A 16,130-nucleotide genomic window follows, 5' to 3' on the forward strand; every position below is an offset into this window, starting at 1 on the left:
ACGAGAAAACATGATTTTTCGTCCTCTAAATCACAAAAGTAACTATAAAAATAAGCACTATTGAAATTTCAATGGTTCCTACGTGGTTACATGTTCCTAGGACCCCCAAAAACATTTCCCGGGGGTCCGTATCCGCGTAGATTGAAAAAAAAATTTGCCGCGATTCTACCTCAAAAAATGCGTTTCATTTGGAGAATTGCTCATATCTACGTTACTCGACTTTATGTACACGCACATGTGTGAGAAATAGATATATCTAGTAGAAGCTACGCGAAATTCCCGATTTCCAAGCTGTATGTACATATAAAATGAAATGCGTGTAAGTCGAATACTTTTGATATATACACATAGACGAATGTGTCGACGGTGCGTGCGCGGGTCGAGGCTGTAAAGTAAACAAAATACTTGCGGCACAATACGCAATCGTCGAACATCAGCTAGAGAGACGTCTTCTGTTAGCGCATCATTACGCTCATGGATCGTCAATAAAACTTTTTTAGCCTTCGCCACTCGTTCGATCACGCCTAATCTGTTTCAAGAATTTTTTTCATTCGTCTTATGCCGATCTATCGAATTTATGGAATTGCATATAATACCGATATACAGCTCAGGTCTAGTCGTAACGATGTATTTGCGACAATCGACTTTTGACGCAACGATCGTGGAATAATAATATGCGGGACGACGATCATCGAGCTGCGTGCGTGCACGTGTATCGCAGTGCTAATGAGCTTCTCGCTCGCGACTACCCAAGTATGCGTGTATAAAACGTGTGCGTGTGCATGATATACAGGAAAGAGTACTGCCTCGAGCGATCGTGCACGGCGAGTCTCGCGATCGCTCGGGATGCTGTCGCCGCCGTCGGCTTTCGTATTATGCGGGCAGTCGAGTCGCGACGAGCGAGCACTCAACAACAACTATATAACGCGCCGCGCGAAACCAATCGATGTGACGATATTATAATGTAAAGTGTCAGTGCGGTAATTAAATTGTAACGGCCGCAATGATATCTCGTGCGACGACTCCGTGTCTCACCCCTTCGATCGCATGCCGATCGTCGTCATTGTGTAAAATTCATAAATGATACAATACTTACTCATATACACGTGATTCCTCGGCGGGTACAGGCCGATCGGTTTACATTACAATAATCGACTCAGAGTCCGACGAGAGGTCGAAAGTCGCCGATTGATTGCAGTAGTACCACGCGCCAACTCGTGCGCTGCATGGATCGCGCAGTTAATATTATAATTGCAACTTTCGCTCGCTCATCGACGCGTATTCGCGCGAGAGATAGACTCGAGAATCGGACGATAAAAAGAAAAGGCAGCTGAATAATTGTGAATCGGTGGCGGTGGCTGCGGCTGCTGCGAGTTTCATACAATACATAGGACGAGCGAGCTGCGAGACGTGTGCCAAGCAAAATATCGGCGTCGTCGTCTGCTGCTCATACCGCTGTCACTATCTCTGTATAGCATCTGCGAGGTACACAATATTTAATTATCCTAGTGAGAAAGTGAAATCCGAGTAATATCGGGCTAAAAGTAGCATAAGAGCGTGCTATAACACAGTGGCAGAAGCAGTGCAGACACTTTTATTCTATCTCTCTCGCCTCTCCGTCTTCCTCTAAGCTCGCTCGCGCTATAAGCTGTCTTATTTCTTCATTCCGTATTCAGTAGCAGTGTGTCAGTTGTGTGCTCGTGCACCAGCGAGTCTGCGTGTTTATATACATATAAAAAGCGATCGATGCCTTCAGCCTCCTCGGCACACCACGCGAATAATGTAATAAACAAGTGCACACGACGGTGTTGGCGACGGCGACTCGGCGGCGGCGACTCCGACTCACTCTCGAGGCAGCAGTAGTACTATGTATATATGAGGCGCGCGTGGAACGACCGAAGCAAGAGAGAGAGAGAGACAGAGAGTATATAACATATAGAGTTCGTTGGCCGCTCCGAACTCAGGATGATGATGATGCTCGTCAAACAGGTGATTAAACTCTTCTCTGCGTGAGTGTGAGTAAACTCTCTGTTGTATGCCATTGCTGCGCTTCTCCACACCGCAATTCCCTGTGGCGTTGTAGCGACTGCGACTGCCGCTGTGATTGCGTATTCCGATCTGTCTGTGTCCGCGTGCGTCTTACTTAGGCTTGTACATCACTGGACATTATAATGTACGTCGCTGCATATATCGAGCGACGTTTTTACAGGGCTTTACTCTGCAGTCGAATATACGTTCGAAAGCTTGAATAATACAAAAGAGCAGAATTTTTTTTGTCACTACCGTTCATATCGCACGCGATGTATTCTTGTTCATTGAAAATTGGGAAGCACGAGCTTTCATCGATGCAATCGATACGTTTTTTTATTTACTCGCAAGCCATGTAATCTATCTATCGCAGGCTTTTTACCGATATAGTATGCACATTGCGCGGCTTATCGGCCGAATTATCGCGATCATCGTACGCAGCAATCTGCGTCGAGAATTACGAGATTATTATTATGTCCCTATCGAACCCATTATCTTTGCTTTTTCATCGTATACTTACATCGAACTGACAAATTGTCTATCTTGTCAACGTTGAGCTTTAATTATAACGTAGCGTGTGGCTTGCGCGCGCGTGTACGTCTTTGTTTTGAAAGTCGAAAACGCGTGAATATGTATACAGAAGTATAGTTTTGCCTAAATTTCGATATCGCCGGAAAGCCAAAAAAGCTCCGTTTCTCGAGTTGTATTATATATCGTGCGTCATCGCACGGAGCAGCGCAAGCAAGCGAGCAGCTGAGCAGCAGCAGCGCGAACTCTCACCAAGAGACACTCGCTCGAGGCCAAGAAGAAGAAGTAGCAGCAGCAGCAGCGGCTTATATGTCTGTGTTTGCAATTGCGCTACGATGCACGCGCCGCGCATCTGTAATAAGTAGCTCAATGCCAATATCTTGAATTCATCATATTCCTTTAGCTATGAGCGAGCGAGTCGATTTGCCTCGAACTTTCACGCGGCGCGATTCACGAGGCAGCGATTTCCAGTGATGAGCTTTTGCGCGGCGAACCCTTCGGAGCTGGCGTATACGTATTCGTCTCGAGTCACGCGGAGTTAATCGGAAGCTCTCGCAGCTCGTGCATAGCAATTCGTTACGGGGCTCGAGCAAAATTGAGCTTCATTCGTGTGCTTACTCCGCAGGTCCGTGTGTAATTTTTACATTATATTGTTATTTACACAGCTTCTTCGAGTATATATTTTTTGAGAAGCAGAAAAAATTAGTGGAGCCCGCGGAGTGTGCTCGTGCTGGTGCTTGGCTCGCGTATAGCTTGTGACCTCGATTCGTTACGAAGAGTTACATACATGCGAGCTGCAGTACAATTATTATACTACCAGTAACAGGCGAAATTAACTTATAAAACCCACAACGATAGCGATAAAAATTGTAGACCAAAAAAACTGGTCTATACCCCCCGACTCTGAGTTTGAGCTTACGATCTGCTCGCCGTTCGAACGTTGAGTATCGGGCCTCGACTTACTCGTTCGTATCTCTCATTTTGGCAGTGTACGATAACTGCGAACTGCAACGATTGCAGCAACGAAAAGAAAGATAGCGAGAGAAAGAGAGTAAGCGACGTCGTTGGCAAGTCGTCCTTTTCGCGGCTATTTCACACGCCACTCGTATCGTCGTCGAATTCGTCTGCTCCGCGCGATAACTTTATACGTCCACATTATCTCATTGGATATATACATTAATGATCACGATGCGTTCTTATGCAGCTGTGACTCTCGCGCCGCGGAGACAATGCCCGCATCGCGTGCACGATGACTCGACACCGCCGCGCTCATGCGATTACGATGCGACACTCAATGATTTTTGTCTTCGCGTTCTCGTTTCTAAAAAAAAGCTCTCGTCGTGGTTCGAGAAAGACAGCCTATCCACTGTATGTATGCACATGCAGCTGACACGCTGTATGCGCTCGCGGTAATCTCTGCGTGCGATGATGCACCACTGCGGTACGAGCGAGAAACGCAACGCGCGATTTTTCTTATCGCGCTCTCGAGCCACCGCTATACGTTATTTAAAATGTGAAAGCGCGATGTTTCTTTGCCTGCCGCGCGCGGAAAGAAAGAGATTCGGACGTTCGTCGTGTACAACGAGCGAGAGAGTTGAATTTTGATAACAGCTGCGCTGCCTCGTGAGCACTCCATTCTCAGCCTGATCGACATTTATAAAACTTCATTTCACGATGATAATCATGTATAAAGTCTATCCTCTCTGTTCTAAAAGCTCGATGCATAATCAATCGACTCGATTATTATAACAGTATTGCCGATCGACGTCCGAGAAAATTATCGACCGCCAAGAGATCCATGATACGTTTCTCTTTCTCTCGTCCGCGTGCAGCCCTTCAATCTCGCAAGCACTATTATACATCGCCGGGACTTGATAAATTCGTTCCTAATTAGCTTATTATTATATTATTACGAGTAACACAGTTAAAGGCAGTTTAATGTATATCGTCGTTCTCCTCTCTGTGCAACGACGATCTCTTTAAAGTACGAAGAAGCGTATATTGTACACGCGATATGCGGGGTCGGATCGATGCGCAGCAGCAATACGAGCTATTTCAGTCCCCCCCGTAATCTGCAAGTTCATTAGACTACATTGAAACAAATACACGAGGGATTGATCACGAGTTGCATTTATATAATCTTGTAACATATAAGTAAGATAAAAAATATAATAATCGTTGCTCATTGTTGTCAATCTCCTTTTCTGTGCAGCACAAAAGACCGGAGCCGCGGAAGCGCCATTCGCCGCATGGGTGCCTGGGCTGACGATCGCTTCGAGGAGGAGGTGGTGGAGGAGAAGAAGGCGCTGAAGACAGCACCAAAGAAAGGAGGCCCAAGCAGCTGCAGCAGCAGTAAAAAGGGCCCCAGGTTGTTTCCTCGTCGTGGCAGCAACAGCAAACGCAAGCACAGCGATAAACAGCAGCAGCAGCCCAAGAGGATACAGCAGCAAAGGCAGAATCGGCACTCGATACATTGCTCGATCACCCGTCGCGCCCTGCTACTGCTCATACTGCTGCCCATGCGACGCCAGCTCTACGAGTGGCCCTTCAAATCAAGGACGAAATCAATAAGTGAATTCAGTGCGGTCTAAAGTGCTATACGGAATAAATTTATCGAGTAAAGTAAAGGCTGTGCACAGTGCGTAACGATAGTGCGAATTCTACGCGACAAGACAAAAAAAAATAAATTCGCCGACTTTTCCCAAATGGCCAGCTCCGATTGGGTCAAGTTCAAAGGTGCAGGCAATGGCGGCAGCGGCAGCGGCATCAGCGGCATCGTGCCCATCGTCAGCTCGGACTCGCAGCTCGCCAGCGACGAGGACGAGCCCAGTAGTTCCGACGAGCTAGGTCTCGCCGTGAAATCGGGCAACCTCCTCGTTGACAACGACAACGACGACGACGACGACGAGTCGGCCTCGTCGAGGCTGCTGCAGCCCTCGGTCGAGATCGTTCAACCTTCGAGCAGAGACGCCGAGCGCGACTACCTCCAGCTGGTTAACGAGTCGCAGGAGTCGAGCACCGAAGAGAGCAAGAGCTCGGACAAGCTGGTGCTGAAGGGCAACGGTGCTAGTAAACCGATAACGCCGAGTCCCGACGCCAGCAAGCCCCACGTACAATTCAACGGAGCCACGCTCAAGCCCAAGAGCAATGGCTACAACAACAGCAACGGCAACAAGGAGACCTCGAGGGGCCCGAGTCCCTCGATCTCGTCGTCCTCGTCGAGCTCCGAGGACAACAGCAGCCTCGACGAGGCTCGTCCACCGGACGGCGGCTGGGGCTGGGTCGTCGTCGCGGCGGCCTTCATGGTCAATCTCATCGCGGACGGCATCACCTTCTCGTTCGGCGTCATCTTTCACGAGTTCCTCAAGTACTTCGGCGAGAGCAAGGCGGCCACGTCGTGGGTCGGCTCGCTCTTCATGGCGATGCCGCTGCTCTCGGGCCCCATAGCGAGCTTCCTGACCGATCGCTACGGCTGCCGCAAGGTCACCATCGCGGGCAGTATCCTCGCCACCATAGGCTTCGTCATCAGCTACTTCGCCAACAGCATGGGAGTGCTCATTCTCACCTTCGGGGTGCTCGCGGGTTTCGGCCTGTCGCTGTGCTTCGTCGCCGCCGTCGTGATCGTGGCCTACTACTTCGACAAGCGACGCTCGTTCGCCACCGGCCTGTCGGTATGCGGCAGCGGCATCGGCACCTTCATCTTTCCCCCGCTCATACAGAAGCTGCTGACGGAGTACGGCTGGCGAGGGGCCACCCTCATACTCGCCGGCCTCTTTCTCAATCTGGCCGTGTGCGGCTGCCTGATGCGCGACCTCGAGTGGACCACGGTCAAGCTCAAGGAGAACGCCCTCGAGCGCAAGCGCAAGAGGGCCCGGAAGCGTCAGCGCGTGCAGAGCTCCTCCGCGGACTCGTTCTCGGGCAGCAGCTCGGCCAACACGACCCAGACCGGGGCCAGGAACAACAACGCGAGCGACCTGGCCGGAGGAGAGGCGATACCCCATGACCTGGTCGATCCCACGGAAAACAAACTCTTCTCCAGCCTCGTTAGCCTGCCGACCTTCGTGCGAAACGGCGAGAAGGTGCCGCTCGAGGTGCTCGAATTGCTCAGCAATCGCAAGAACGTCTACAACGTGCTGGTGCAGAACTACCCGAGTCTGCTGATCACCTCGAGGAGTTTCAGCGACTCGGGTGGTCTGTACGATCAGGTGGCCGTCGACAAGAACTTCGTGCCGAGCCTCAGTCCGTTGACCGCGCCCGGCAATACCATCGCCGAGGAGGACGCTCGACACGAAGTCTTTGACGAAAATGCTCAGGGTGATCAAGTAAGTTAACCCACCCTCCCAATTTTTCATCTTTTTTCGCAACCTATAATTCATGCTCGCAATTTACCACAGAACCAACTGGAGAGCCCACGCAGAGTCCATCACCATCACCATCATCAGCATCACAACGACAAGGAAATCGCGGCGGCGGCAGCGGGAGGAGAGCCCGGCACCGAGGGCCACAACTGGTGGCTGCGCAAGTTCAGCCCGGACGCGCAGCTGCGCCACTCGATCGCGGGCTGCGAGCAGCCCCGTCGTCTGCCCACGGCCTACCTCAAGGACATCCGCGTGCACCGGCACAGTCTCACGTATCGCGGCGCCATGCTCAACATCAATCGCTACAGGCTGAGGGCGAGCAGCTGCCCGGACATCTATCGCAACTCCATGACGACCATAGCCAAGCAAAAGATGGTCTGGTACTCGGGCCTGTGGGAGTTCTGGGATCTGCTGTGCGACATGCTGGACTTCTCGCACTTCGCCGACTCGCGCTTCCTGCTGTTCGCCATCAGCAACTTCTTGCTGCACACCTGGTACGACGTGCCTTACATGTACCTCATCGACAACGCCGTGGAGACGGGCTTCGACGAGCGCAAGGCCTCCCTGCTCATATCCGTCATCGGTATCATGAACATGGCCGGCGAGGTATACGACGAATTTAATTTTGTCCCGCAATTATAAAAATAAGAGCTCGATTGATCCGTTTTTTTTCTCCTCTCGCAGATCATACTCGGCTGGGCGGGCGACTGCTCCTGGCTCAACGCCTCGGTCGTCTACGCCTGCTGCATGGCGCTGTGCGGCGCCTTCACGGCCCTCGTGCCCCTGGTCAGCCACAGCTACGTGCTGCTGAGCGGAGCAGCGGGTGCCTTCGGCTTCTTCATCGCCGCCAACTACAGCCTCACCAGCATCATCCTCGTCGAGGCCATCACCCTCGAGCGATTCACCAATGCCTACGGACTGCTGCTGCTCGTTCAAGGAATTGCAAATCTCATGGGACCGCCGCTCGGAGGTAAAATATAATATAATAATTATTATTTCTCGTTAATTGGTAATACACAACACCCACGCTCGGGGGTACATAGATATAATAAACGCTGAAACTTCGAGTCGCGTTATACATCGAGCAAAATCTCATTTGCACGGTCGCGTCGTCGGATCTCGTGTTGCGGCCTAAAGTTAAGAACTTTATTGCATTAACGAGATTGGAGCGCACCAAATGCCATGTGTGTTGTATGACGCACGCGACAAAGTCGCCCTTTATGATAGTCCGGGCACAGGAATAACAATTTCGATTTACGTACACGTTTCGACGCGTAATAGAGGTTTGATCGTAAAAAGCCTACTCGTAACTGGAGCTTTATGGGATTTTGTGTATAGAAGATTTACCTCTATCTCTCTTTCGATATGAGGAATTTGGGTTGAGTTTGATAGATCATGTACTCTTTGCAAAACACACGGAATTGGATCCATTTCGTAATTCATCATTCGCTTGATAAAATTTCAAAACAAATGTGAGAGCTGATAACGAGTTTATACAATTCATAAGTAAAAGCCCTCCTAAAAAAACAGGAAAAAGAATGTCAGGAAATTCATACGTCATTTGATTTCACTTTTCTTTGCAAGTCGATACTTTTTTGTCTTACCAACAATATAAATAGCAACATCTTTATCCAAATATGATTGAATTATAGATTTTGCTCCGAAATGCCACCGGAAGCTTCACGCGACATCGAAATAATTCATTTACCGCGATAAATTCTCCATTCGTACCTCTGCCTCGACCCGACTCACGAGAAAATGAGATGGAGAGAGAGTCAATTGAAGTGCAAGAAAGAAACGGAAGAGAGACAAAAAAAATGTCAAAGCTAAAAAAGAACGAAAATAGAAATGCAGACGCGTGACAAAATTAATATATATCACGTCGTCGCCTTTGCTACTGCTGCTCTTGCTGCACGTGCACACGTACACAACAATGTGAATCTTTTACTCTGTACCTATATTCACCTCTATGCAGGAGTAGGCTCGAGTCGTCGGCGCCCGACCTTCACCGCTAAAGTATACACGATATATGTATATAGGTGTGCATTGCAGCGTTCACAAATATAGTGGTTATATTGTAAGCATCCAACGGAGCGCGATCGCCACCGCCGCATATTCGAGAGCGAGAAGGTTGCATCGCAGCAACGAACGAGAGCCCGCCCAGAGCCTTTTTACGAGTCCGACACTCGCTCGCGCTCCGATGAAGCAGCAGCTAGATAGACACATTCGAATAAAACCAAGCGCACTTGCAGCTGTATTATATATTGACTCTCGTGCTGCGATATAAACAATGCTCGCGACTCGTCGAGTAAAAATAATACACATCGCTGCCTAGCTCTCTCGCTACTGGCGCGGGACAATTAAAACTTACCGATTCGATGGACGCGCCTATCCATCATCCCGCGAGGCAAGAGCAACGCCAGCAGCAATTTTGTTAATGAATTTCATATACCAGCTATATCCTCGTGTCTTTGGATATCGTATAGGCTTCTGTGTATGCATTGCACTCGGCTGGTGCACACGCGAAATAATCCAGCCCATTATCGATTGCACCCTCTTTCCTGCACAGCTCTCTCTCTCTCTCTCTCTCTCTATCTATCTCTCTTTCTCTCTCATGTGATGTATATGAAGCGAGCGAGAGCGAACGTATGCTGCATTACATTTTTACGTATCATCGCGCACATGCGATCCCGGTCGCGCACGCACGCGTTTACGCTGGCTCGTGGCTTGCGACGCGACGTTGTTTTATATACTCGCGTGCCTGTGCACACATACACACGCGCGAATTGGAAAAAACGTTAATAAATATCTATTTGCATGTGGCATTGGGAGTTATGGTTAATTATTGTTATACGACATGCAGGGGTGGACAAAGGTCGTAATTGATTTACACAAATTCTCTTTCTCGTTGACTTTCTCAGTATTAATGGCTTTATGACCGGAAAAATAACATTTTAAACTTTTAAAAATACATTTACGTTATGTCACGAGTATTGAGCGAATTTTAAATGACCTGAAAAAGGCAATTTCATTTTTTCGAAAAATTTAGATCGTATTTCAACCATTTTAAATAAGATAAAATTACTTTAAGATTACATCACCAGATGGCAAGTACCTGCAAACCTGTAAATCTGCAAGTCGCAAAGTCAAAGTATTTGTATAACTCAAAACAAGTCAGAGCTCAGTTTTGCATATTGTTCGGTACTATATGTGAAGTTTTGTAAATCAATATCTTTGTTGGTAACATACGCATCGTAGTTGCATTAATTGCCAAGTAAAAACATTAAAGAATATGTTGCTGCAAATAAATTAAAAGTTTTAATTTAATGGGTGTTATGAATATCAAATAGAAAATGAAAACTTTCTATTTCCCCTGAGTTTAATATATAATACATGTAACACTGTGCATTTTTCTGATTGACAGGCTGGCTGTACGACATAACGGGCACGTACGATCTGTCGTTTTATTTGTCCGGCTTATTCATCGCGCTGAGCGGTATTATGCTGCTGGTCATGCCCCTCATGGATTGCTACAGGCGCTGCAAAAAGTCCATCGTCGAGCGTCGCAAGCGCAACGAGTTCAGCAGCGTATAATATAATAAAATGCATAAATATTATTATGCATTCACTATACGAGCGACGACCAGATCAGCTATCGACGACGACGACGACAACGTCGAGCAGCAGCAGCAGTAACAACAGAGCAGCAGCACAGCTCAACGGAATTGCCAATTTAATCTTATCGATGGCCCAACGAAATATCGCAAATTGCGCGCATAATAATGTTTGCGCGTTCCAGAGTCACTTGTATACCCATGTATTATCACGCACGTGTACAATTAGCCTGCGCATGTAACTCTCTATTCTCATTTTGCATCGGTGCAGGTACTCTTGTACATACTTTACACATACACACACATCCACAAACGCTAAATTGAAGCCTCATTTATTTTTTCACGTTGTAATCATTTTTGCCCATTACACATTTCTGAGTGTAAATAATTAAACTAGCCGCGTGTTGTATGACCAATGTGTGTGACACATTATGCTTTTCTTGCGCAGGTTCGCTTCTTTTTCATGTATCATTTCAATGTTTTTATTCGTCTCTTCGTTTATTTCTTACGTTACTTGAATTTATTTTTATAATTCACAGTCGTCAACTGTGTATTTTAAACATTTTTTTACCTAAGATTTGGCATAGCATTCAATGCCACAAACGATCAATGAACCTGGAGGTGATTCATTTTCATTTTTTTTCTTTTTCATCGTGAAAAATTTTTATTTAATCGAGATTTGATGAGTAAGTTAATATCACTAAGATTGTAAATCATTTAAAATTATCCATCGCTCTAATCTCCATGAAAAAATACATCGTAGCCTTTCGGTTGTGTCTGTGGACCACCGACCAGTATAATATAATTTATACTAGATTAGATTAATTGAAATTATCGATAATTAAAAGTCAGAATATAAGATTTTCTTCCTCAAAGTATAAAAATACTTTATATGAATATTAATACAAATAACTAATGGATAAAATGAATCCAAATTACTTGCCAATTCGATGAATATACTTATACAATTCTTGTATATTATGAAGCTGAATTGAGTTTTAATCTAAGTATCTTATAAATTATGATATAATTTAAATTTGATTATAAAATATTGTTTTTTGTTTGTTAATGGCTAGCCATGAACAATTTGTCATTTTGACGTTTTTTTCTCTCATCTTCTCCGTATTCACTGCGTTTTCGTTCTGTCTCCTTTGTGTGATTTCATTAGTTGCTAAAACAAAAATTCATTTTACTAGTGATACGATAGATTTCATTCTTGTGATTCAATAAATAAAAAATATGAATGTCATGCGATATTAAAAAAAAAACATGTGATTTTGATAGATTTACCTTTACTTGTAAACGTAGAAATTAAGGAATCAATTTTTCTAATTGCTATACCATCGTGACCGCGAATTGAGCTTGACACCTCGAATCGCTTCAACTATTGCCAGATTATAATAATTACAAATAAATAGTCGTACCTCGTGAGGTATAAAAATATAGCGTATGAAATACTTTTTGTACTTTAGACGATAGGAATACCTATACTCGTATCATGTACGTTTTTCCGTTTGCGTATTTTTCTTTTATAAAGATAATCTTCGAAAATCATAATGATCTGTACGTTCCTATAATGATGATGATGATGATGACGACGACGATGATGATGTTAAAACGCGAGTTGATTCTTCTAGTGATGTTAAAGCGTCGTTATAAAAAATTTATTCTACGTTTTTCTCGACATCCACGTTGTCGAAGATTGAATTATGTGGTAATATCGAAAAATATTACAAAAATGCATATGCATAAAAAAAAATAACTATATGTAATAGAATATTATATAGACCAATAATATTATTTTGCATAATTACGCGTATCGACTATATTGTGATTATGAAGCCGATAATGATATAAATGATGATGCTGCGATGAAGAAATCATACAGTTATTTTTTTACATAACTCTCTGCCGAGTATTTTTTATGGATTGCGAGTGTGGCTTATGTACACACATACACACAAAGGTGTGTACAGCGGAAAAAGCTGTTGTAAAAATGCACGTGCGAGTGAGACATGTATGATTACTAATATAGAATCGAGGTTCCAACAGGAGATGGCTCTGTTTGAGTGTTTTTGCGGATGCTTTGCGGGAGATAAGTGGTAGAGCCGTTTCCTGTTCGACCTTCGATTATTATTTACACTATATGGCTGCAGCAGCGGCTACAATGAGAAAAGCTCTAAAGTCTAGAATCTGCTGTATGTGAGAAATAACTAGAGAAAGATGCTATATTATGCGAGCTTTACGAGTCGCTTGAGTGTGAGAGTGAGAGTGAATCGTGAAACTACCGAAGACTAGTCAATAATGCAAATGATGTTTTAATGGCGTTAAGATTTTCTGTCATTGTTGTCCTACTGTCGTGATTATTAGCTTGTGTTTTTTGTCACTTTTTTTGTTTATTTACTTTTAAAATATTCTCTCTTCTATCGGCGAGATAGATTGAGAGATCCGATAAATGCGTTATTGCTTATGCTTGTGTCTCGTTTATTTTTACCCAAATATACAATTTTGATTATCTGAACTATATTGGTCTGGATCGTACAATGGTTAATTATTTTAAATAGGCGCTTTGGGCGAGACTTTGGTGAACTTTCTTATTACACTTCGTGTAACCAAAAACAGCAACGAGAATTAGCAGCATTTTATTGAAATTTTTTTAGCCAAAAATTATGTCAATTCAAGCAAGTTTTTTCATTCCTTCATTGTATTTTCTATTTAAATCTTAAAATGTAACTAACGTCATTGATCATTACGGTTTTTAATAATAATTTCAAAGTTTTTGAATCAATAAAATCTTGAACATTTTTCAACTTCTATTTGTTGTTGTAGACAACATTAAAAATTATACAATTAATCGTTTCCGAAGTGTGCTTTATGAATTCAATAATAAACAATATTAAATAAGATACTTACACAAAACTTACGAAGCAATATTTTACTATACGTATGATACAAATTATCAACGTACGAAGTTCACATTATTTCAAATAGATTAATGAAGATTCCAGAAAATCAATCGATTACATTATCGAGAGCTTTTTCTGGCTTATCCAGCTCATTAAACTTGTGGAATACCAACTAATTAATTGATGATCCATATGCCGAATGATTTTGCCGTGCGCACGATTGAGGACACTATAAAATATCAACTGTAAAGCACAGATAAACCGTGAATGTTTGTTTCATTGAAGTATAAAAGAAAAGTATATTTGAGTAAGCGAGAGAAATAATTTTTTATCACCGAAATTTTTTCTAGTTAATGCATACTTGCAAATTATTCAAATGGAAAAATTTATGAAAATGATCCATTTTTCTGACTCTGAGTATGAAACTCTTTCCAAAAACCAATTAACTTAAATATGTTTTGAAAATCTCGTTTAGCCAGTAAATAGTTTTTTCGCATAGCTTTATATTCATGGGTCATATGTTCTGTTGAAAGTTACATAATGAACTATTGACACAAATCATCTGTCAATAATTTCGACTCGATGAATACTATCCCAGAAAAATAAATAACTTTGAAAACGAATTCATAACCTGCTGTCTCTTTTTGAAAAAAAATTGCACAAAAAATTGTTGGGTTTTTTTTCTGCCATGAAAATTGAATCATGAACCATTATATGCGACTCGGTGAAAAATCACGTAGTACATATAGCTGAATGTGTAGCGACCTTGGCCCATCATCGAGTCTATGAGGTTTCGGAGTTAAAGCTCAGTCACACAAATACTATTATGATTAATCTTTCTAATTCCACGTTTCGGAATATAAACATCCACAACGAGAGTGAGTCAAGTTCGCACGCACAGTGGTCCATCATTTCGTTCCAAATTTCCCGAGTATTCGGAATTCTCATAAATATCTCGCGTTGAATCTATTTTTGCCCGAGACATTTTTCCAAGACTTGTAGTTATTTTTCTCGGATCGCTCATATTGTATCGTACCTTCATCGAAAATCGATTATAATAAAAAATTACCGATTTTCCATTCTTTTAGCCATGGAAATGCAATTCTAGCAATATGCGAGTATCCATTCCAGAGCTCGAACGGTAAGTATATTTTACACTTTGCTTCGCTCGCACACGATGACGTTACTATATACTTTTTCGACCGAAATAACTATATTGCAGCAAAAATTGAAACACGAGCACATAGGCGCAGCAGCAGCAGCAGCAGCAACAGAAAGCTATACACATGCACACCTATGGAACTCAGATACAACGTAAAAGCAAAATAAATAAAGAGTGGAAACGACAATTTGTCGCGCACGCATTTGTCATGGAATTTTTTTTCTCATTCTCTACTCTCGTGCGCGACACGGACGTTTATTTATTCGACACCGTCGCGCGGCCCTCGATGCGGTCTATTGTATAGGATCGGCTCACGAATATAATGTATACGAGGGCGATTGGAAAAATAGTGTCTCGTTTCGATGTTTGTATGCGTATACGCGATCGCCGAACAAAGGTATCGAAGTCTAGTTCTGTATGAAGTGTATTGACGAAAAAGAAGCTATGCGCCGGCAAAAGACGTATGAGAACTTGAGATTCGCAATGACGAGGCTATATAATGCAGCAAAGTCGACGTCAAATTACGATTCGTAGCATCGTGAATGCTGGCGCGTACTACATCGTGGCATATAGGCAGTAAATCAGCCGACAAAATGGAGCGGCATCGCTGATGGAAAAGTTTAGGCCCTAATAAATCTATCGTCGCGAATAGCGATTTTCCCTCGGTGTCTTTCGTCTCTATCTCTCTTTCTCTTCGTGACAACGTGATGATGATGGTGATGATGTTGATGCTGCCTCCAAACTGATTACGTCTGTCACAGGCGCGTGAAAATACGGCTCTGGCATATAAGTTTTCCTTCTTATAATACGAGCCACATCTCGGGTCTCAGCTTCAAATGAGCTCGGAAGAACGAACTGGCGTGAATCGTGAGTATCGACTCAGCACAAAAAGGTATCGTTTTAAACCCAGAAGCTAAAAAGTACCTAAGTCCTATGATATAAGATATAGAATTAAGGTACGTCTTTGCTTCTGAGTTTAAAACGAAACATAAAAGATCACTCGTCGCAGTCGAGCTTGCGAGCTTTCGCGATCCCCTGTGTACAGCCGGCTATCGGAATGACCAATACAATTGACATTTGCCGTAGAGGCAAACCGTTTATAAATTTGTTGAAGCTTTGAACTTTTAAAATTAATTTTAAGAAGCTGCAAGTTGTACTCATATACGCAAGCTTAAATATAATAGGTGGATGTATCAGGTGTGATTGGCCGTGTGTCGCGTGGACTGCTTCTGCTGCTGTGGATATAGCATAGCTGCGCTTTATGTCTCTTCCCCCTCCCATCACCACCGACACCAGTCGGTATATATACAGCACAATTTCGTTCAACATTCGCACGCAAACGCACAAGTATTATATACACGCACGCAGAGAAGAAGTACTGGTACTGGCACACATAGAAGCAGCAAACGCGCGCGCACACGACGAGAATGCGAGCCTCTCTATGCTCGCGCGCACACACTCGTACGCACACACAGACAAACAAAGAGTAGTAGTATGCGCGCGTTAGGTGACTATACAGCCTCGCGTTGTCTAC

The 16,130-nt window shown here is 44.1% G+C and overlaps 1 protein-coding gene across 3 annotated transcripts in view; it reads left to right on the forward strand.

Annotated features, from left to right (window-relative positions):
- The window catches only part of LOC106656306, a 22,037-nt gene extending 7,980 nt beyond the window's left edge, over nt 1-14,057 (forward strand). The window contains exons 1-5 of one of the 3 annotated variants that reach the window (XM_014377201.2): nt 971-1,485; nt 4,769-6,878; nt 6,951-7,520; nt 7,599-7,884; nt 10,339-14,057. In XM_014377201.2, the coding sequence (XP_014232687.1) occupies nt 5,262-6,878; nt 6,951-7,520; nt 7,599-7,884; nt 10,339-10,508 (2,643 nt within the window). In that variant the 5' untranslated portion in view covers nt 971-1,485; nt 4,769-5,261 and the 3' untranslated portion in view covers nt 10,509-14,057. The other 2 variants (XM_014377202.2, XM_014377200.2) reach the window with 2 other exon arrangements.
- Nucleotides 14,058-16,130: the final 2,073 nt, after the last annotated feature.

The sequence above is a fragment of the Trichogramma pretiosum genome, unplaced genomic scaffold, assembly GCF_000599845.2.
Source record: "Trichogramma pretiosum strain Unisexual culture from Peru unplaced genomic scaffold, Tpre_2.0 scaffold4, whole genome shotgun sequence".
In the NCBI taxonomy this organism is placed as follows: domain Eukaryota; kingdom Metazoa; phylum Arthropoda; class Insecta; order Hymenoptera; family Trichogrammatidae; genus Trichogramma; species Trichogramma pretiosum.